The sequence below is a fragment of the Sceloporus occidentalis genome, unplaced genomic scaffold (assembly GCF_023333645.1).
Source record: "Sceloporus occidentalis isolate IW3139 unplaced genomic scaffold, rSceOcc1.0.p SCAF_6, whole genome shotgun sequence".
Lineage (NCBI taxonomy): Eukaryota > Metazoa > Chordata > Lepidosauria > Squamata > Phrynosomatidae > Sceloporus > Sceloporus occidentalis.
The window spans coordinates 60,775,204-60,797,192 of NW_028316986.1; the positions used below are offsets into that span (position 1 = coordinate 60,775,204).

A 21,989-nucleotide genomic window follows, 5' to 3' on the forward strand; every position below is an offset into this window, starting at 1 on the left:
CTTAAAATGTCTCATTTGTGTTTAGCTTTTCTAAATAAAGTCTTTCAAAAAGAAAGCAACTTGCTGAACCAGTTAACAAATGGAGACATTAGTATTAAACAATGCATCATTTGGAACCTATAGAGCTATTATTATTATTATTAACCTTTATTTATATAGCACTGTAAATTTATACAGTGCTGTACATACAATCTTTTAGTTAGACGGTTCCCTGCCCTCAGGCTTACAATCTAAGAAGACACGACACAAAAGGAGAAGGGAGTGGTGGTGGGGAATGGGATCAGGTCCAGCAGTTCTTCTCCACCTCCAAGGCCTGGACCAAGGCAGATGGACTGGAGGGAGGGCTTTTCTTCTTCAGTCTAAACCTCAGTTTTGTTTCATCCGCCATAGCAGCAGCATTATAGGAACACTTTGGAGCATTTATTGTCTTTTGCTGATTCCTGATTTTCTGGACTGACTTACTAGATTTGGGGATCTGGTTGCTTTCCCTCAAATCAGTTTTGTGGTATGTTTCCAACACCTTTCAGCAGATTAAATGAGGCTGCAGTTTTGTTTTAGTTTATTTGGGACAAGTTATCAACAAATTATTGAGTAAATATGCACCATAGTTAGTCATTTTAAAGAAACTGATAATATGTTGCTTTCATTTTTTAAGGGTTAGAAGGCTGGGAAAAAAGATTGATTATATCTGATAGAGCTCATATTGGTAAGTAAAAATATATAAAAAACTTACAGCTTGTTTATCATTTATAAAGACCAGGCAGTAATATAGGCCAAAATCAAAGGGCTGCATGGAAAGAATGCATGTACATAGAGAAATTTCTGTGACTTTCTCAAATTGTATTTCTTGGGAAGATATGAGTCCTTCCAACATAATTCATTTGAGGAATATAAACGTTTGTCAATTCCCCAAAGTTCATTAGATTCAATTCCCCAGAGGTCATTAGATTTCCATCTACCACTTCTTTCTCTTGCAACATCTTAATATTTCATACAATACTGAGTGGGATTATTAATATGCTTGTCAAACTATTTCCTCCTGAACAGAAACCCATAACACACACACTCATTAAAAATCTATTTCTAAAACTAGGTTTCTGGTATCAAATGTTGGCTTGAACTGGCTGTGAAAACTGAAGTCATACTCTTAGGAAGGGGAGATAATTTTTCCTTTTGAACTAGAGATTGACTTATAAAATATAATCTTAGTGAAGACGATCCACTTTTGTATATATAATAACAAATACCTTAAGTAGCTTGAGCTCATAAATGCAAAGCTGAGGGAACTGTCTGATACAGTTCTTCAAGGTATGGTATACCTGTAGAAATCCCCCACCCCACCCCTCATCAAATGCAGGCCATATTATTCACACATTCCCTTCTAACATTGGAATTCTTCATATTGCAATGACTCTGTAAGGCATACAATCAGTTCAAGTTTCTAATTAGTGATATTGCCAAATGTCATAATTACATGATTTGAAATTCAGATTTGTCATGCTCATAAACATATTTGTAGTCTGAACTTCTTTTATTATCTGGATATTTGGTTAATAAAAATATTATGTACTAATTACTGTATCAACCAAAGAACTGTCCAAGTTTCTACAAAGGCCAGTGCAGTCTCTAAATCTAGCAGTTGGCTAACCCTACTTCAGATCTTCACAGTTTTAAACAGAGTTTGGATGGGCAGCTTTCAAAAGTGTTTTACTTATGCATGACAGATGGCCCTTGTGGTCCCTTCCAACTCTTAAGAGACTGTGATCAGTGAGTCTTGAGAAATATAAAAGTAAGGGTGGGAGGGTTAAATAACTTTAAGTGACATCAATGATTTGAAGCATACCATAGTGTGTTTTCCTTTGTTTTTCTGTCCTTACCGATCAAAGTACGTGTTTACAGAACAGCTGTATTTTTTTTAGGTGTTTCCAACCTGGTACTTGTACAACTATTGAAAAGATCATACAGTATTCAAAACATGTAGCACTTTGGCAAAGGTTAATCAGAATAATAATTTAATGTAGCTTGCTACTTAGTACAGGTATGTGTACAACAGACTTAATTTTGTACCCTTGAAATTTCTTAGTATTTGACTTCCATCAAGCTGCTGATGGCATCCAGGAACAACAAAGGCAAGAACAAGCAGGAAAGAAGTATGTTGTATTGTGTTAAATATATTTATTGCTAACTAATGGAAGAAATTTAAAGTGACGTCAAGGGTGTTTCTGCCACTTCCCTTCCAAAAGCTTTTAAGAAACTTTCAGTGGAGTGTCCTGTTAAGCATACTTTGTAGTAAGTTTATTTCTGTATGAGGTGAGCTGTTTTTGTTTGTTTTTGCAGAAGTCTGGAACATTTAAAAATTTCCACGTATTTGTGTATACTTTTAAGATAGGCAGTTCAAAGAATTCAAAAGCAGTTTGCTTATTTTCAGTCTAAGGGTGCAACAATAAGTCTAGTTGTAATATTGAAATACACTCAAGTTCTGTGTTTCTGCAACAGTTTTGCAGGCACAGTATATACTGTAAGCCATGTAGTATATGTGGCAAGTGAGTTAAATCCATTGTTTTTGTTCCTAAACTATAACAAATGTTTATCAGTGATGCAAATCTTGTTCTTGAGCAAAAAATATACATGATCCCATGAGATTCTATTATAGCCTTTTAGTACAACAGACTGAGGATGTTTCCCAGAGATTTTCTACTTTGAATTCGGTCACATAATGCATCTAATTGTGTTATCAAATTTATAATGAATACTTGATCAGAAATTGCAGCAGTAGCTAATATGAGGTGCAGGGGGGGGGGGTCAGATTCCCACCCAGGACTAATATGATGAAATTATAGTGTTTGTACTGAACAGATAAAAGATTCAGTGCTAAGTTGAGAAGTTATTTCTAGATTTCATCAGTTATCATTCATTGCAACTTCATGGCATAATCATAATTAGATTTGTGGTGATGCAAAGGAAATAATTCTAAATCGGATCTTAAAATACTGTTCTACGAAAGAGTAGAATAGGATTCTTTAATTGTCTGTTACTGCACTTCTGTCCTCCATGATGATAACTGGTAAAATTAATGGAGATGATTACTTTTTCTTATAGGTTCTTTCTAGAAAGCAGTATAACATTAAGATGCAGATTTGAGCATTTTTCATTCCACACCAAGCAGATTGTTGAGTAGCTCAAATGACACCTCATTTTTTAAATTTCCAATTGGTTGTCCGCTTTTAAAGAGGCAAGGACCAAACTTTGAAGAGTGTCTTTTGCCAAGAAAGAGGAATTAAGGACAAAGGGACATCAGACTACTGATGGTATATTCTTAAACATGTTAAAATAGAACAGACTTGATTTTTGCAATCTCCTCCATAAATTCTGTGCTTGCCATTTAACAGCACAGGAAGACTATAGGAAATGGACCCCAGATAGGTTGGTCCTTAGCATGGTGCTTGTTAAAAAACTTATTATAATGATAACAATGTGAAAAGACTGGTTGCGCTGTTAACACTTCATACTTCCCAGAATATTACCCCTCTTTGTAATAAATTATGGTATTTGTAGTTATTTTTACAAAATGTGACAGAATAGACACAATTAAAATTGGTTTCGTTAGTTAAACAATTTTATTAATCCTCTTCCTCATTTGATTATAACATACTAGCAACAGACTATTCTAGAATCCCCTACATACTACTAGGTGTTCTGCAACTTCTTCATTTTTACGATTGCACTCATTTTTTGCCTAGCCTGCCTCTATTGATACTATCACCTCCTTTGTTGAGGTACGATATTTGAACAAACAGAGATATTGCAGACAACTATCTGAATTTGTCTTTTGTTCTGTGACAAAGGAGCTGGTCATCTTTGGATCAGACAATTGAGTACTAAGATTTTAAACAATTGGAAATGAAAGTTTCATGAAACCTTTTCTCATGTATATATATTGTCTCAACATTGCAAGATTTTAACCTAGAAGATTTTCGCCCCACGGTAAGCGCAGGTAAAACACCAGTAAAATGTTTAGGGAGTGATTGTGTGTGAAAGTCTGATGCGCTTCCTAAACATCAGAGAATCGGCCCCTCATCTCCAGCATCCATTTCCCATTAGTGGAAACTTTGGGGAGCAGCCATTTCCCATTAACGGAACCTTTGTATAAATGGGAAATGGCTGCTTCCCGAATGATTCAGAGACACTGGAGGCGAAGGGACAATTCCCTGACATTTAGGAAGCACGTCAAAATGGTTTAAAAATTGGAAGAAAAGAAATGTAGAAAGGAAAAAGCATACACAATTTGAACAAATTATTCAAAAAGGAAGCGAAATGGAGGATAATGAAAACATGAAAGGAATAATTAGTAAAACGTATAAAATATTGATGGAGAATAACGGTAAGAAGATAAAAGAAAATATTCTGAAAGAAATATGGGAAGAAGAATTAGAATGTAAATTATGTGATAAAGAATGGGATAAAATTTGGGAACAAAGACATTTGAAAAATCTATTGGTACTGATCAAAGAAAATTATTATAAACTGGTTTGGAAATGGTATTTGACACCAGTGAGATTGCATAATATTGACAAGAATAACTCAAAAGTTTTTGGAGATGTTGTCAAGAAGTAGAGTCATATGTGCATATGTATTGGCAATGTAAATATGTACAAAAATTTTGGGGAAAAGTGATATTAGAAATAGAAAATATTATGAATATAAAAATAGATAGAAAACCAAATATAGTTTTGTTGTCATTATATAATGCTGAGGAATAGAAAAAAAGAGGAAAAAGATTTGGTAACAAATTTGTTTATAGCAGCGAGATTAATTATAGCAAGACACTGGAAAATGAAAATGAATGTAGAATTGGAGAATTGGTATAAAGAAATATGGAAATTAGTGATTAATGACAAATTAACTTGTAAATTTGAAAGTGAAAAAAGGACTATGGGAAAGAAATGACTTTGATGAGATATAGAAAATTATTGAAAAAGTACTGAGAAAAAAAGACGGAAAATTACCTTCACGAGAGGAGCTGAAATTTTGGATGGAACATAAGGATGGGAATGGCTCTGGGGAAGGGGAGCACTGAGGTGGTATATTAAAAATATTTAGATATAATGTATTAGAATGTAAGAGAATATATATATATATATATATATACACACACACACACACACACACACACACGTTATACTGGCGGAGTGGCCGCCTCTCTTTTCCGCGTAACTGCGCCACAGCAACTAAATTGGGCACGCGGCTACGCGGAAACAAAAGGACCGCTAAAAAGCAGCTCCTTTTAGCACTGCTGCAAACTGCCTGTGGCGACACGAGCACATCACTGCCACGCGCGCCCATCTGGAAGGTGCACAGCAGTGACATCATAGCTTTGCGCGCCGTGTATACAGCGCCGCACAGCTGTGACATCCTGCTGACGTCCTAGGGTTGTGGGGCGTCTGGAAATGGCTCCCCGAGGCAACCCTAGCACGTTGCCAGGACATGCTAAAGGGCCCATGTGTACAGGGCCACACTATATAATCTTAAGAATATTAAATAAAAATTTCATAAAATTTTAAAAAAAAGAATTGCAGAGGCACGAGAAATAAGAAAAATAAAAAATGAAGCGTGTCAAGCATTCCCTCACACACATTTCCAAAACATTTTACTGCCGTTTTCCCAGCACTTACCCCACAGTAAGCGCTGGTATGAAAATCTTCATCGATGCAAACATCTAAACAGTTTCAGAGAATTTTGGCAGAGCTAGGCAGCCATTTCCTTTATGTTGTATACTTTGATTAAGCTAATATGGAAAGAAAGAGCATATCATCCAGGAATTATATAACAGAAAATTCCAGGCTTCCAACTACAAATAAATAATATGAAAGTATGAACTGGTTTGACCACAGAGTAATAGCTGTATCATTTTAATAATCTTTTATCAGCAACTCTTCACTGTTTTATGGTATCCCCTATATGTTGCTACTTATGATACTTTTTAAAATGCTATCCACACTTAGTACTTTTGTGACACACTAACATTCATGCTATTAAGCTTTTTTGTAATAGGAGCATTTGGCTTCCTTTGAAAGTTTTTTGTAGAAATACATAAAAAATAAATACATATGCAATGTGGTATTATAAATATGTGTTTTTATATGTTCATCATCTGTAAGGTTAGAAGGTTAATTAGTGTAACCTGTAGCCACTTTGTATTTTTAAGTATATGTGTATCAGTGTTGGAAGTAATCCTGGAGATATTTGTCCATCTTTTACACCATTTGTTTGCTTCTGTATCTTTTCACTCTTGCTGCAGGTGCTCACCTGTATGCAAGTCTGACCCAGTGAATGACAACTGGCAACAACAAAAATCATATACTTTAAAAAAATTAATATAAACAAATTAGTCGTCTTTTGAGAGTCACCAGATTGTGTAGTGTGTGTGTGTTTTTTATTTTTGTGTTTTAAAGCTTGGGAACTACAAAAAAGGGAATTGGTCCAGTGTATTCTTCTAAAGCAGCTCGAAGTGGGCTCAGAATGTGTGATCTAGTTTCTGACTTCAATGAATTTTCAGAAAGGTAACAACTTCTCTAGAGTAATGTTACATTTCAACTATATTTATTACTAGGGACATCAGTTTACCTATTTATAGATTCTGATTTTTATGTTGTAAAAAATCCTAATGAGATCTGTTAATTGTAATTTCCCCCTCTCTTTGAGTCAAAAATCTTTTATCAATGGTTTTTAAGAAGGGTTGCAAGTGTAATAATATAAATACTAACTTTTTTTACTTTTTAGATTCAAAGTGTTGGCCAACCAGTACAAGTCTGTTTACCCTGCCTTAGAGATAGACATTGAAGGGGAACTGAAAAGACTGAAGGTAAAACTTTATATGTTTTAGCTATTTATATGCAGGAATTTTTCTGTATATATTCTTTCAAAAGAAAGCAGCTTTCTTTAAAAGCAAACAGTCAACATTAATTTCTGACTCTAACTACTAAGTTATTTGTGTGAGAGTTCCTGAAGAGTTAGGAACTTATGGCTTCATCAAAATACTTATGCTGGAATCTTGGGTTGTGGTTGTACAGGTGGTTGCACTTTCTCATAGGTTGTGTGATCCTTAGAGAAGCTAGCTATTCTGCAAACATACACAATGTCCTCTCTTTCACGTTGTCTTAATGGGTAAAGAACTGTTGCGTAGTGGATAAGCTCAAGGTTCCAGCATCCATTGTCACTAAGTTACAGAAGAGGGATTGATATTGAAGTACAGTGAGCCTGCACCATACATGGGCTCCTTATAGGCGGCTTCTAGCTTATGCAGAAGCCGCCGGGAGAACGGGAGAATAGCACGTACCCAGCTTGCTGGAGGCAATTAGCTTACACACATTGTAAACCGCTTAGGGAGTGCTTAAGTGCACTGATAAGTGGTGTAGAAATGTAATTGCTATTGCGATATTGCTATGTTTCCTATTTGCTTGTAGACTTCCTGGGCACATTTGATTTTTGGGAATAGGATGTTTATTAGATGGGTCCTTATTCTAACTCAGCAGGGGTCTTCATTTTTCATTTCCTCCTAAAAAATTACTTCTAAGTTGTATGTTTATGAGAGTGGTGCTAGCTTTATTGCAAGGCTAGAACCATTAATCTAAACCAGTGATTCCTAAACTTTGGTTTTCAAGGTGTTTTGGACTTCATCTCCCAGAAGCCCTAGTCAGCTTGGTCAGGAATTTTGGGAGCTGAAGTTCATCTGGAGGACCAATGTCTGAGAAACACTGATCTAAATTACACAATATCTACTAAAATTTACTGCTGATCACAATCCACTTATTTTAATTCTGATCTCTAGAATATATCTATATGTTTCAGGGTTACATTGAAAGGATCAAACCAATGGTGAGGGATGGTGTATATTTTATGTACGAAGCTTTGCATGGCCCACCAAAGAAAATTTTAGTAGAGGGTGCAAATGCAGCACTGCTGGACATTGATTTCGGTAGGTATAAATTACTGGTTTTGGGGTTTTCCCCCCCCTTTTCTTAAAAAGTTCATTGCTCTAACTGTTCAAAGTGAATGGTTCTTTTTTTTTTTCTGAAGTGAACTTTTTTTAACTGACCATGTGAGTGTATTAAACAAACAAATATCTAGCACCACGATTATAATATTTGAACAAGTTTCTGGTACACTTAACAATTGAATCATATATCAATGACTACCATTCCATTTTTCTATAAATGATTAACATCCAAAGATCCAAACTTGATTGCTACTCAAGTTACTTTTCAGTGTAAAAGCACAATACACTCGTACCTCCACATTCGCTGGGGTTAGGGGCACAGGACCCTCGTGAATGTGGAAAAACCACAAATAACAAAAACACTATGTGAGAGAACACCTCTCTAGGAATCTAGGTCCTCCAGTGCAACTCTGTGGTCAACATCTGCCAGACATTGACCATAGAATTGCACTTGAGGAGCTACAAATACCTAGTGGAGTGTTCTCGCTAGGAATCTCTGGGCCCTTCAGTGCGGCTTTGGGTTAAAGTTGACCATAGAGTTGTGCTGGTAGACTAGATATTCCTAGAGAGAACATAATAATAAAATCTGTGAATAATCAAATCCGTAAAGTCGCAAATGTGGAGCGATGAGTGTACTTACTACCTACACACCTTTCCTAAAACTGCTAATTCACTTATTTCTTTGCTCCCTTTTCTAATTATTTCCATTGCTCATAGGGACTTATCCTTTTGTGACTTCATCAAATTGCACTGTGGGAGGTGTATGCACTGGTTTGGGTATGCCACCTCAGAACGTGGGTGAAGTATATGGAGTCGTGAAAGCATACACAACTAGAGTTGGAATTGGTGCCTTTCCTACAGAACAAAATAATGTAAGTATGGAATTAAAATAAAGGTGAATTACTGGGACCAAATAACTAATGGGCAAAACAGACCACCCTGACAAAGCCAGATTTGCCACAAAAAAGGAGTGGCAAACAGCTGCTCCTTTTTGCGCTGGCAAAAAGGCAGCTTTTCCACCCCGCCGCAACAGGAAGCTACCTTTAAGGTGCTCTGGTGGCATACGGCGGATAAATGTTGCACTGCTGGAGCTCCTGGAAGCTGCCCCCCATGTAAATGGCTGGGTGGCTTGAAACCAGCTTCCGAGTGGCTTGGGGGCGTGTGTCGTCTGCACGCTACGCCCTCAAGCCATCTGGAAGCCGGCTCTTTATTCTGGTCTGTTCTGGCCCTAAATCTATGATTTGGGGTATTATTTACAATACACATAACTTTACTCTTCCAAGCATCAGATCATATATTCTGCATTCTTATCTGTCTGATGTTTAACTTTCTGAATTCAGGGTTTTTAACTACTGCTTATTCCTTAGTCCTGCAGAGCCTATAATTCTGTCGAAGAGCAAGCTGAATTCTGTTCTTGCTCATGAAACAGCAGCAGAATTGTTAACTAAGTTCCAGTTGCAGAATCTTTATTACTAGTGGCGATGCATCTGAACCAGTTTGCCTTTTTGATTCCAAGCTGAATTAACAGGACTAGCAATTTATGATTGCCAAGGATTTCACAGCTTCACAAACAATAACTGAGCTACAACACTCCTGTGAGGTAGCAGGTAGGCATTATACAGCAGAATCAACATGGAGTGTTGAGGAAATGGCCTGCTCAGCTAATATTTTCACATTGATACCTGGCATTATAAAGGTAGCTCCTCTATTTTTGTCTTCAACCTCATTAATAGTTTTGTGCACTATGGGGGGCAGATGTAAAATTCACTCTCTTTACTTTTATTGTCAGTAAATGCTGTTCGTAATTAATAAAACTGTTGCAACTTGATTATATTCTGTCTCTTAGGAAATTGGGGAAATGCTACAGACACGAGGAAAAGAAGTTGGTGTAACCACAGGTCGGAAGAGAAGATGTGGCTGGCTGGATCTTGTATTGCTTAGATATGCTCATATGATCAATGGATTTACTGCGTGAGTTAATTGCAGAGATGGCAAGATGATCTTTATATGCACCATAGCAGGCTTTGTTCTTCCCTTACCTTCTCCGCATGTAGCATCCTCAGCCAATGCTTCAGAAGCCAGCTGAGTCCAAAGGTTGTTCACAGCCAGTTTTTAAAGTGACAGCTGCATGTTCCTGGCCTTGCTCTGCCTCCCCCCCCCGGCCAGGAAAAGTGACAGGACAGGGAAACTCAGCACTCCAGTCTCAGAGCTCCGGCTAAATACAGTGGGCCCTCGGTATCCATGGGGGATCTGTTCTGTATCCCCTCCCCCATGGATACAAAATGATACAAAATTCGCAGATGTGGCCGCCCCACCATTGGAGTCAATGGGACTTCACCGAATGCATCTTCCCTCCCTCTGTCCTTGCTTTCACCTGAGGTGGTGGGCGGTTGGCAACAAGGCACCTCTGTCACCACCACAGCTGCTTCTGCCTCCTCTTCCTTCTCCCCCATTTATCCTCTTCCTCCCGTTCCTTCCTCCTCCAGCACCTCCTCTGTGATTCCCTCCCGCCTCTTCCTCCTGCCTCCTTTGCCCTCTTTCTCCCACTCTTTCCTCCTTCTCCTCCACAGCTTTTCCCTCTTCCTTTCGCTTCCTCCTGCCCTTTTCTCCTCAGTGTACTCTCCTTCCACCTCTTTCTTCTTCCTCCTGCCTCTTCTTCCTGCTCCTTCCTCCACCTCTCGCCTTTTCATTCCTTCTCTACAACACAGGCTTGCCATCCACAGATCCTTAAATCTGTGGATGGCAAATCTGCGGTTACAGAGGACCCACTGTATATCTCAGCTTCATGAAGGAAGAAACTGATCAAATAGGATCCAGATAGTCTAGTTTCCAACTGTTTTTCTTATTGAACTGTTTTGATTGCCCTAGCAGTAGGTTCTTAGCGGTTTTTCTTACTGGTGACAGGGTAACACTATGCTTTGATGGTTCTGATACTTCCTGGTGCACCTAGAAAATGCATTTGGCTACAGATGCATTAGGTTGGTTGTTAACTGTGTGTTGCATGGACCATATGACTTTGATATTATTTCTGCTCCATAGTTGCTTATCTGCTTCTGGGCCCTGTTGATATTTTAAAAATCCTAAATGAACTGAGACCATGATTGAAAACAGACCAGGATAGCTGAGGGATCACTTTCTCCCTTATCAGCCTGCCAGTGTGTTCACCAATGGCAAACATGGTATTTGAGCACATTACTTTCTTCCTATGAGATTCTTGGGTATGGGAAGGAAAGGTGAACCAGTGTCTCAAGTCAGTAGTAGCCTGGATGCAAGTTAGAACAAGTATGGTTTTTAAAACTTACAGCAATGTTAGTTAATGTTTATGTAAATGTGAATGATTCAATACATTGTTCTTTTTGCTTTTAATCTTGGGTTTAATTTCAGAACAACAGGTGTTGCCTCCATTACTACAGTTTTAGAGAAATTAAAGCAAATAACCAAACCAGCAAGCAAAACAAGTATTCTTAAAAACAGCTGTAAAAATAAACAGCCATTCAGACAGTGGTACTCTTTGCGTCGTGGAATATTTTATTGCAGTCAGAGAGATGGTCAATGGACAATATTTGACTGAGCTATTGACTGATGTACAACATATATTTTAAATGATTAGAACTATATTTGCCTTAAAACTAAACTTGTACCTTAAAAAATATTATGTCTAATTTGAAATCTAGTTTATAGTGGTCTATATAATAATAATATAATAATGAAGCTTTTATTTTTATACCGCTTTTCCTCCAGATCAAAGTGGTGTACATACGATACGATAAAACTCTATTACACATGTCAAATACAATATTAAAAACAGTTGTAAAAACAATTGTAAACATTCAATATATAACTAATGTGTCAATATCTTATTTTAAAATAGATTGGCTCTTACCAAATTGGATATTTTGGATGTATTTCCAGAAATTAAAGTTGGTGTTGCTTACAAACTAGATGATAAAATCATACCTCATTTTCCAGGTGAGTGTGAATGTGAGTTTGCATTTTCATATTCTAAATGTACAACTAGTGCAGTGGTATGGTTGCAGCTAGAAGTACCCCCATCACTTTAGAATAATTATCCTGTATTCTTCTGTATTCTTTCTTTGAACTAGAGGTGGGAATTGAGCAACTCTCCATATGTTTGTAGTTCCCATCTTTTGTCATCAGTGGCTATACTGGCTAGTGCTACTACTGGGACTTACAATCCTAGATGGGCAAGGGCACATGATTCCCACCCTTGCTTTAAATAGAAACTGCATCATCTTTCATATTGTTGTTATTCGGTCTTAGAATACATATAGTCAGAGTACAAAGTTGTATATATGTATTCAGAAAGAAGTCCCAGTTAAATCACTGAGTTCTGTTGTGCAGAATTAAGTTTCCTTCCAAGTAAATTGGTTTGAGTTTGCTATTTTAATTATTTTGTTCTTGACTCACCTTGCAAACTACAGAGTTTAGCCCAATAGGAATTAGCCCAATAGGAATAGGAATTTCCTTTCCTCACCTGTGACTAACACTGGGATGGCCTTATATGTAATTACAGTAAGCCTGTTCCTGGGATGGATCTTACATCCAATCTTCTGTCTTCTTCATCCTACTTTTATGGTGGATTTTGTAAGATTAAAAATATTGCAAGCTATGTCTCAACTGTTTCTGTAAGTTAAGCTTTAAAGAAAAAATCACGAATTTGTTGCCTTTTATTCCATTAGTGACTTGAAGCTGCAGTGTTTTTTAATTGGGTTATTGATTTAGTCTGTTATCACTGTGAACAGTAGAATTACAGTTATGTATTTTGTTGCTGCAGCAAACCAGGAAGTCTTAAATAAATTGGAGGTTCGGTATGAAACGTTCCCAGGATGGAAAACAGATATATCAAATGCAAGGACTTTTGATGAATTGCCTGTAAATGCTCAAAACTACGTTCGATTTATAGAAATGGAGCTAGGTGTTCCAGGTAAGAAAAGTAGATTTATATGTTTCCTACCTTATTACAAACAAAAGACATTCAAATGAGATGCCTTGTTAAGAGTACTACTGCTGACTGTATTTATAATGCATCTGCCATAGTTTTGGGTATGTAAATATATGATGAAATCATAATTTGTAAAATGGCCCCAAGGTCTATGTAGGACTTTATAATATTGTATAAGTTGCATAGTTGTTTTTAGAAGCAGCCTCTACCTGTTCTTCATTCTCCATGAAAAAGGAGCACCAGGAAATCTGAGGTCTTGGCTTCCCAAGCTTGTCTCAATAACATTTCTGTTTCTATATACAGTGGACCTTCCATATCGGTGGGTGGTGATCTACAGATTTGACTGCCTGTAGATCACCACATCCATATTATTCATTGAGGGAGTGTGCATGCAGATGCATTGAGGTGTCAGCATGTAAATTACCACCATTGAACCATATGGGGCCTGAGCATTCACATTTTGTGCCATTCATGGTGGGGAGGGTGCTGGAACCGAACTCCTGCAGATAGGAAGGGTTCACTGTACATTGCTTTAGAGACTGCACATCTAAAAGAAGGGGTTGTTTTACCTTGAGGCCTTTTAAAACTCCCTGAGTAACTAGGGACCCATAGCCTGACATTAACGTTCACTTGTAAAAATTAGTGTCTAGATGTTTTGGATTGTACTCCCACCTTTGCTTTGCAAGTATGTGAATTTCCTCAGTTGATAAATGTAATATTTCAGAACTCCACACTTGACTTAAAAGTACAGTTAATACATTTTCTGTTTTGGGGTGGGATTGCTTTAATGGTACATGCTGATATTTCACATATTAAATATCTAAATCGATTTTGCAAAGGCTGGCAAAATTAGTAGTTTTGCTTGTTGTGTGCCATCAAGTCGTTTCCGAGAGCATGTGACTTGCCCAAAGTCACTCAGTGAGTTTAATGGCCAAGCTGAGAATTAAACCCTTGTCTCCAGAGTTGTAGTCCAACACTCAAACCATGTAAACCACAAGTTTCTCTTGGATCAATTCTATAATCCTTGGCAGAACTGCTTTGAAAACTCTAGCTTTGAGAGATAGGTAAATATCACAGTATTAAAGTGAGAACCAGCAGGATGTAGTGGTTTGAATCTTGGACTAGGACACTGGGGACCTGGGTTTGCATGGCCTCTCGGGTATGTAAGCCTACTGGGTGACCTTGGGCAAGTCACAGTCCCTGAACTTCAGAGGAAGGCACAGGCAAATCCCACTGAACAAATTCAGTTAAGAAAACCCCATGATAGGTTTGCCTTAAAAGGTAAAGGTATTCCCTGCTGACAAGGCTGTCAAGTCGTGCCCGACCATAGGGGGCAGTGCTCATTTCCATTACTAAGCCATTGTCAGAGACTACTCTGTGTTCATGTGGCCAGCATGATTGCACAGAACACAGTTTACCTTCCCACCAGAGTGGTACTTATTTATCTACTTGCATTTGCATACTTTCGAACTGCTAGGTTGGCAGAAGCTGGGACTAGTGATGGGAGTTCACCTGGGCCCCGTATTGCCAACTTGCTGATATTGAAATCAACAGAGTCAATGTCTCAAGCACTTGAGCCACTGCATCCCCTAAGGTTTGCCTAAAGTCAGAAATGAGATAGATGGTGCAGTGGTTAAGTTCCTGTATTGCAGCCATTCACTCACAAACCACAAGGTTGTGAGTTCAATACCAGGCAGGGGCTCAGGGTCAACTCAACCTTGCATCTTTCTGAGGTCCCTAAAATGAATACCCAGCTTGTTGGGGGCAATTGGCTTACACATTGTAAACCGCTTCACCGATAAGCGGTATAGAAATGTACTTGCTCTTGCTACTTGCTAGATCTGTAGTGCTATATTCTACTTTAACTGTTATGGCACCATCCTGTGGAATTCTGGAGTTTGTAGTTTAGCAAGGTCCAAGGGGTCTCTGGCTGAGACTACTAAATGTCCCTCCATAAACTGCAAATCCCAGGACTCCATAGGATGTTGCCATGGCAGATAATGGAATAAAGCACTGTAATAATGTAGTGTAATAAGGAACTCACTTAAAGGCCCACAACAACAATAGTATTAAGGAGGAGGGCATCGCATGAAAGGTGAAGAAAAGTGCCCTGTTTTACAGGAAAGCTTCTTTGGTATCATATGATGATCATTTCTTCAAACTTACCCAAGAAATTTTTTGTTTTTGTTTTTGCAGTTAAATGGATTGGAGTAGGAAAATCCAGGGAGTCAATGATCCAACTCTTCTAAAAATGGTGAATAAATGGAAGAAAAGAAAGCACACTCCTTAAAGACTGCTCATTGTTATATCTATTATTCTTTGCTCAATAAGTAATGATTTTTGGAATGTTGGACCTGGTGTGCAGAAGAGCTAGAGATGGTCTGAAAAAACTATTCTTCCTACTATAAAGACTTTAAGTATCATTTTTTCTTACAACCTCATGAATTCCAGGGCATTTATCACGATTTCTACTATTTGTCATGGTGCCACCAGATTTTTTTTCTTGATATGTTCGTCCCAACACTTTCTCTGAAAATCTGAGATTGTATTACATGACCATTTGTCTTTATTGTGTCTCAGCTTTTGGTGGTGTTACTTTCTGAAATTTTTAGATGCTTAAAATAATTAATGCAGTTTTGCACAGAGTTTTACATCCTCATTTATACTCCTAAAGCTGTTGTTCCCTGTATGGCTGCTCATGTAGTGTGTAATTAAAGAGAGGGATGATTTTATAATGATGAAAAAAAACCCATACACTTTTGTTACAGTTTTTATTAAAACTACGATGATAAGCTGGTAGTTTGGAAGGGTGTTTAATATGTATGCATTGCAACAACTTAATTTATAAATGAAGATACTGAAAACATTGGATGTGTGTTATGCTCACTAAGTGTAAGGAATTTATCAATACTTTTTAAAAATTAGCATTTCAATTTTCTCTCATTCAGTCCATTATTCATCAATACATTATGTATGGCTGAAAGAGAAATCCACAACCATTGGGATATTCTCTCACACCATCCCATCAAGACAGCAGACCAAAATTCTAAATCTGCTTAAACTGTTGCTTGCTTCTCTCTTCCCTTCAGTTTTTCTTTTCCTGCCTTGCCAGCTGGTTGAGTCCCTCTCTCTCTCTCTCTCTCTCTCTCTCTAACACTAAAATTAAAATTAGTCTATAGTTAGAGCAAAATAAACATGGAATTGGCAAGAGAATTTAAAGGAAAAAGAGGAAACAGCAGATCCAGATGTCCTATCAGAGAAAAAGATGCCAGATAATGAGATCAATACTGAAGCTTCTCGGTTAGCTGCAAGTGTGTAAGCTGCAGAGCAGGGTATTATAAACAAACATAGTTCAGCCATTCAGTTGGTCATTGAGTGGCATATCTCTGAATAGGTGTCAGAGTATGTCCTTAAGAATTTTTTCCCCTAACATCTAGTGTATACAGAGGGAAGATCACCTCATCAACACTTGGAGAAGGTTAAAAAAAAGTCAAGAAAGATAACAATAAAGAGAAAATTACCAACATTATTTCCCCAGAGAAATAATAACATCATAGAGCTGGAAGAGACCACAAGGGTCATCCAGACCAACCCCATGCCATGCAAGAGGAAGAAAGGGAGATCTTGTGATTTAAGTGCAGTCCTGCCTTCTTGTCGCTATATGGAGTTGGATGATTCTAGGCAGAAAGGAAGGGCAGAAACTAATAGAGTTCCCAGCCATTCAGATAAGTGTGTGTATGTTTTGAGTGACAGCCAGAGCATATGCATTGAAGCTGTAGCAAATGCCAAAGGAACAATGTGTTCTTTAAACACAAGCTGCATGGTTGAGAATCACGAAAAGTTTTTGAATTATTTGGCTACTGTGTTCTCCCAGACTCAGACTCAGGTACAGGCTTGCAGGTTGGTTAATGCCTTGCCAACAGAGTTCAGTGATGAGGTTCAGCAACAAGTTCATGATATTTTTGCAATAAAAATCTTAAAGAACTGATGCAGAAATGGAAAAAAAGAATTCAAAATACTTTCAATGATCAAAATATATCAACTGTAATGAATTTGTATAACTTGATTACTGTATTTTCTGGCGTATAAGACTACTTTTTAACCCAGGAAAATCTTCTCAAAAGTCGGGGGTTGTCTTATACGCCAGGTGTCGTCTTATAGGGCAGGTGCTGAAACTTCCGAGCTGGACTGGAGAATCTGCGGTTGCCGCATATGGTGGGGGGAGCTCAAAATGGCCACGGCCGCATCCCCTCCGTATGTAGTGACCATATGAAAGCAGGAAGGGAGGCGCTGTACAAGTACAGTAGAATAAAATCTTGGAGACAGGGAGGGCTGGGCAGGCAGGGAGGGCTGACCAATGCAAGCAGGCTTTGCATACAACAAGTTTTCCTGGTAAGTACCTTCATGTCATAAGCATTTGAATTAATGTGTTTTTTTTTTTTAATTTTTATTTGGTGTGCATTGGAAGAGAGGTAGTTTTATACGGCGAGTATATCCCAAACTCTATATTTTAATTGGAAAAGTTGGGGGTCGTCTTATATGCCCAATCGTCTTATATGCCAGAAAATACGGTAACTTAATGAAATTGATTTCTCAATCTAGTTTTACAACAATGAATTTCAGAAATTAAGGCAATGCATACTTAATGAATTTAGAAGATCTGTTGGGAGCAGGTGAAAAGTCTGATGGCCAGGACGTTTCTCAAGAGCACCAGTTAACAGAACAAACTCAGCAACCTAATGAAAAGATTACAGAGAAACTAAGAAAATGCAAGGAAAAAATCAAAGCGTGTCTCCCTTAAGTACAAAAAAAAAATAAAAAAAATGAGATGACAGAAGAGGAATTTTTAAGCATGTGGGTGATAGACGTGGATTTTGGTGGTGTAAATTAGGATTAGGATCAGATTAGGATCAAAACAAGAAAGTAGGTTATTTGATTTGGACAACATTAAGGTATTGCGTAGAAAAATGTTACTTGTGTTAGGTCTGGAAGTTCCAGAGCAAGATAAGTGTACAGAAAAGGAAAGGAAAGTGGCATCAGTGCTACCCTCCCCCCCTAAAATTTAGACTTACCTATGCCAGAAATTTTTACAGAGTTAATTGACTCAGAATAGGAGACAGCTCTTAATTCCAAGAGATTCCCAGAATGATAAAAAATTATGTATATTTAAGAAAAAAGGAGTGGATTGATTGGCTAGCCCATTGGTTGATTGTTGTATATCAGTTTTCTATTGCTATTGTTTCTCAGGAAGACAACACATTCCTAAAGATGTAGATGAAAAAAGAATAGATTCAGCCCTTAGAAGGTATTATTATTATTATTATTATTATTATTATTATTATTATTATTAACCTTTATTTATAAAGCGCTGTAAATTTACACAGCGCTGTACATACAATCTTTTAGTCAGACGGTTCCCTGCCCTCAGCCTTACAATCTAAAAGGCTTCAGCCCCTAGTCTAGAGCATCAGTTACAATTTCCATGTTCACCAGGGCTAGCATTCTATGGGTTCAAGAAATCCTAGGTATGGAAGATGTAACTGCTTGAACAATTCAAAATGTTATGCAAATTAATGCAGGATATGATGCTAGCATTTGCAGCACATTCCATTACAGTGTCTATGCTTGGTAAGAGATTTCTGTGGCTAAAACATTGAGAGACTAACCAAAACTGCAGAGCCTTTTGGTGGAGACTCCCTTCAACGGAAAGTTGTTATTTTGGGGAAAAGCTTTAGAGAAAGTTTTGGTGGAAGGAACAGACAAGAAACTAGCCCTACGTACAATTAAAAAAAGAACCCAAGACAGGAAATATTTATGGGAGAAAACTGCTACTTTCAAGGAGGAAGAGTTTCTCAAAAACAAAGAGACATAAGAAATTTCAAACAACAATGGAATAAGGTAAGATGTCACTTTAGGCAACAAGGTCAACAGCAACCAAGAAGACAAGCTGGGAAGTAACAGTAAGGGGAAGATTACTTCACTTTGGTCATTTATGGAAAACTTTATGGACAAATGGGTACTTCAATTAGTTCATCAAGGGTACAGTTCAATTTGCACAAAAAGAATGAAGGGGATATATGTTCTATCACCAGTGGCAAAAAGCAAAATCAAGGCCTGTTACAGACAGCCAAAATAAAGCTGCTTTGAGTCACTTTGGAGGTATGCTGTTTAAATGATTCATGCATCCTAAGAGTCCAGAAGCCGCACCAAAGCCACACTCCAGTCCTAAGGACTGGAGTGCAGCTTTGGTGCAGCTTCCAGACTCTTAGGACGCATGCATCATTGAAACACCATACCTCCAAAGTGACTCGAAGCAGCTTTATTTTGGCTGTCTGTATAGGGCCCAAGAAGGAGATAATAACAAAAGAAATATAACAGTTTAGATTGGGGCAATAGAACAGGTCCCGTTCTGCCAGAAATTCAAAAGAGTACTCCGTTTTCTTTATGGTCCCAAAACAATGGAGCACAGACCTGTCTTGGACTTAAACTACTTGAATGGGTATGTACAATGTTGAAAATTGAAGATTGAGACATTACAAACCATTCTAGAGAATTTGATCCTAAACAATTTCTTATTCTTGGTAGAACTGAGAGGAGCATATTTACATGTTCCTGTGCTCCAGAAACTACTTAAGGATCAACTACAATGGCAGTCATTACTAATTTACATCTCTTCCCTTCGGCCTGGTATCTGCACCCAAGTTTTTCATCAAAGTACTAATTGTGTTGATAGCTTTTTTGAGATAGCAGAGACTGTAAGTTGTTGTATTTGGATGATATTTTGCTGAAAGTCAGTGCAAATAGAAGGCAGAACACAACCCTAGTCCAACATTACAGTTTACAGGCTTATGGGTTCCTAATAAATTTCAAGAAGAGTCAGTACACTTGGGTGAAAAAAATAAATGCACTGAGTGGTGTGTCTTCCTTTCCAAGGAAAGGAAACAAAATCTAATGAAGGAGATAATACAAACTGAAAAATATGAAGGCAGTAGATCTTATGCATTTTGCAAGAATGCTAGAAATATTAGTTTCAACTATTCAGTTTCGTAAGCAAGGTTTCACACAAGGACACTGCAAGTTTTAATGAGACCATTTTAGAGTCAAGGAAAAGATATCCTTATGACTATACCAATGAAAATAAGGAGGGATTTACTTTGGTGTGTGAAACTAGGTGATTTGTACAAGGGAACTTTATTTGTTCCTAAAAAACAAAAACGAGAATGGATAGAGTCAGAAAGGAAACTATATATTTAGTAGAGGTGAGGGCAGTCAGGTTAGTGATATTAAAATCTGTCAGAGAATTTTTGTTAAAAACCTATACACAGGTGTGATAATGGAAAGAGAGTGAAGAGACCAAAGATGATCTTAATTAATCCACACTGGCCACACAGACCTTGGTACCTTTTGCAAATAAATAAAATACTCCAAAGACCAGATCTGTTAAATCGGTCCAGTTTAACACCCCAAGCTACAGTGGTTATGTCATAACTGCATGGAGATTGAGTGAGAAACTTAAGGCAAAGTATACACTGAGCCAGTGATAAGCACAACTTTAGCATCTAGATGGGTTTTGATGCAGCGGATATATGAAACTGTTGGGAAGGCATTCTGGAGGTAATATGAGCAGAATTCAGTGTTAATGGAAGAGGCTCTGACAGGTGATTAATTCTCTTTTTCAGAGGGGAATTGACAAAAGTCTAAGACCTAATACTTTAAAGAGGCAGATAGCTGTGTCATCTGCTGGTAGCAAATGTGAAAGAAGCATTTATCTACCTATTATCATGTTAAGAGATTTTTGAGAAGAGTGCCTCACAACCTCAGACAACTGTTCATAGATTCTCTACATGTGATTTGAACTTGGTACTGAGTACTTTGATAAACAGTCCCTTTGAGTCACTTTGTGAAGCATATCTGAGGTTAATGACTTTTAAAATGTCATTTCTTGTATCAATTATAGTCTATTGGAGTATCCATGGACAGCAAACCTAATGTCAGTGTGCATACATGGCCGTGCTGGCATTAGGGACAGCCTTTCTTGTCCCCAGCATCAGCACAGCTGCTTGCACGTGCCGCCACTGGGGACAATGGGGGCTGTTTCTAATGGCTGCGCAGCCCAAGCACATACTGCCATTGAAATTCCATTGTCCCTAATGGTGGTGCAGCCATGTGCATCTGCTGCCATTGGGGACAATGGAAGTTGAGCATGTGTGGATTTTGGTATCTGCAGGTGGGTCCAGAATGGATCCTCCATGGATACCGAGGGCCAACTGTACATTGGGAAGGAGGATATTGGAAATGTCTGCCAGTGAATCCTAACTTGTGCAGATTTGAGAAGGACAAATTATGTTTGAGCAGTGACCCATGCTTCCTTCCAGAGTATATGTTGCACATACTGGATTGCGTGCGCAAGCATGCGCACACATACACACACACACACACACTCTCTTTACTCAACTCTTTCTCTGTATCCTTCTTTATTTTAGTTTATTTCAGCGATATTTTAAAAAGAGAGAACCAGAATTGTACACAGTACAGTATATTTTATTAGGTGAATTTTTTGTAAGAGGTTAAAGCTGCTAGCTAGTTTTAATACCACATTACACAAATTATAGTGTTCTTCGATTTAAAAGTGTCAGATTTTTCATTGCCCAGCTGTAGGACATAGGAAGTCAATAACATTTGCTCATATCTATAATTGCATTTTCATGACTCTAGTTGTGTTCTTGAGTTAGTTCTGAAAGTATATTTATAATATTGAACTCTTAACAAAATATAAGGGATGTCATATTGAGGAGGGAGCAAGCTTGTTTTCTGCTGCTCCAGAGACTAGGACCCATAGCAATGGGATGCAAGCTCCGGGGAAAGAGATTCCACCTCAACATTAGGAGGAACTTCCTGACAGTAAGGGCTGTTCGACAGTGGAACACACTCCCTCGGAGTGTGGTGGAGTCTCCTTCCTTAGAGGTCCCAGGAATCCATAGGATGGAGCCATGGCACCAAAAGTGATAGAAACTGGATTATTTCTGCAGT

General features: G+C 37.9%; 1 protein-coding gene across 2 annotated transcripts in view; it reads left to right on the forward strand.

Annotated features, from left to right (window-relative positions):
* Positions 1–19,136, forward strand: part of ADSS2 (adenylosuccinate synthase 2) — a 42,684-nt gene extending 23,548 nt beyond the window's left edge. Inside the window, exons 4-13 of one of the 2 annotated variants that reach the window (XM_089529809.1) lie at positions 656–706; positions 2,084–2,150; positions 6,453–6,560; positions 6,781–6,862; positions 7,849–7,975; positions 8,714–8,868; positions 9,843–9,967; positions 11,868–11,965; positions 12,792–12,941; positions 15,156–19,136. In XM_089529809.1, the coding sequence (XP_089385935.1) occupies positions 656–706; positions 2,084–2,150; positions 6,453–6,560; positions 6,781–6,862; positions 7,849–7,975; positions 8,714–8,868; positions 9,843–9,967; positions 11,868–11,965; positions 12,792–12,941; positions 15,156–15,208 (1,016 nt within the window). In that variant the 3' untranslated portion in view covers positions 15,209–19,136. The remainder of the gene's footprint in view (positions 1–655; positions 707–2,083; positions 2,151–6,452; positions 6,561–6,780; positions 6,863–7,848; positions 7,976–8,713; positions 8,869–9,842; positions 9,968–11,867; positions 11,966–12,791; positions 12,942–15,155) is intronic. The other variant, XM_089529810.1, reaches the window with a different exon arrangement.
* The last annotated feature ends 2,853 nt before the right edge of the window (positions 19,137–21,989 follow it).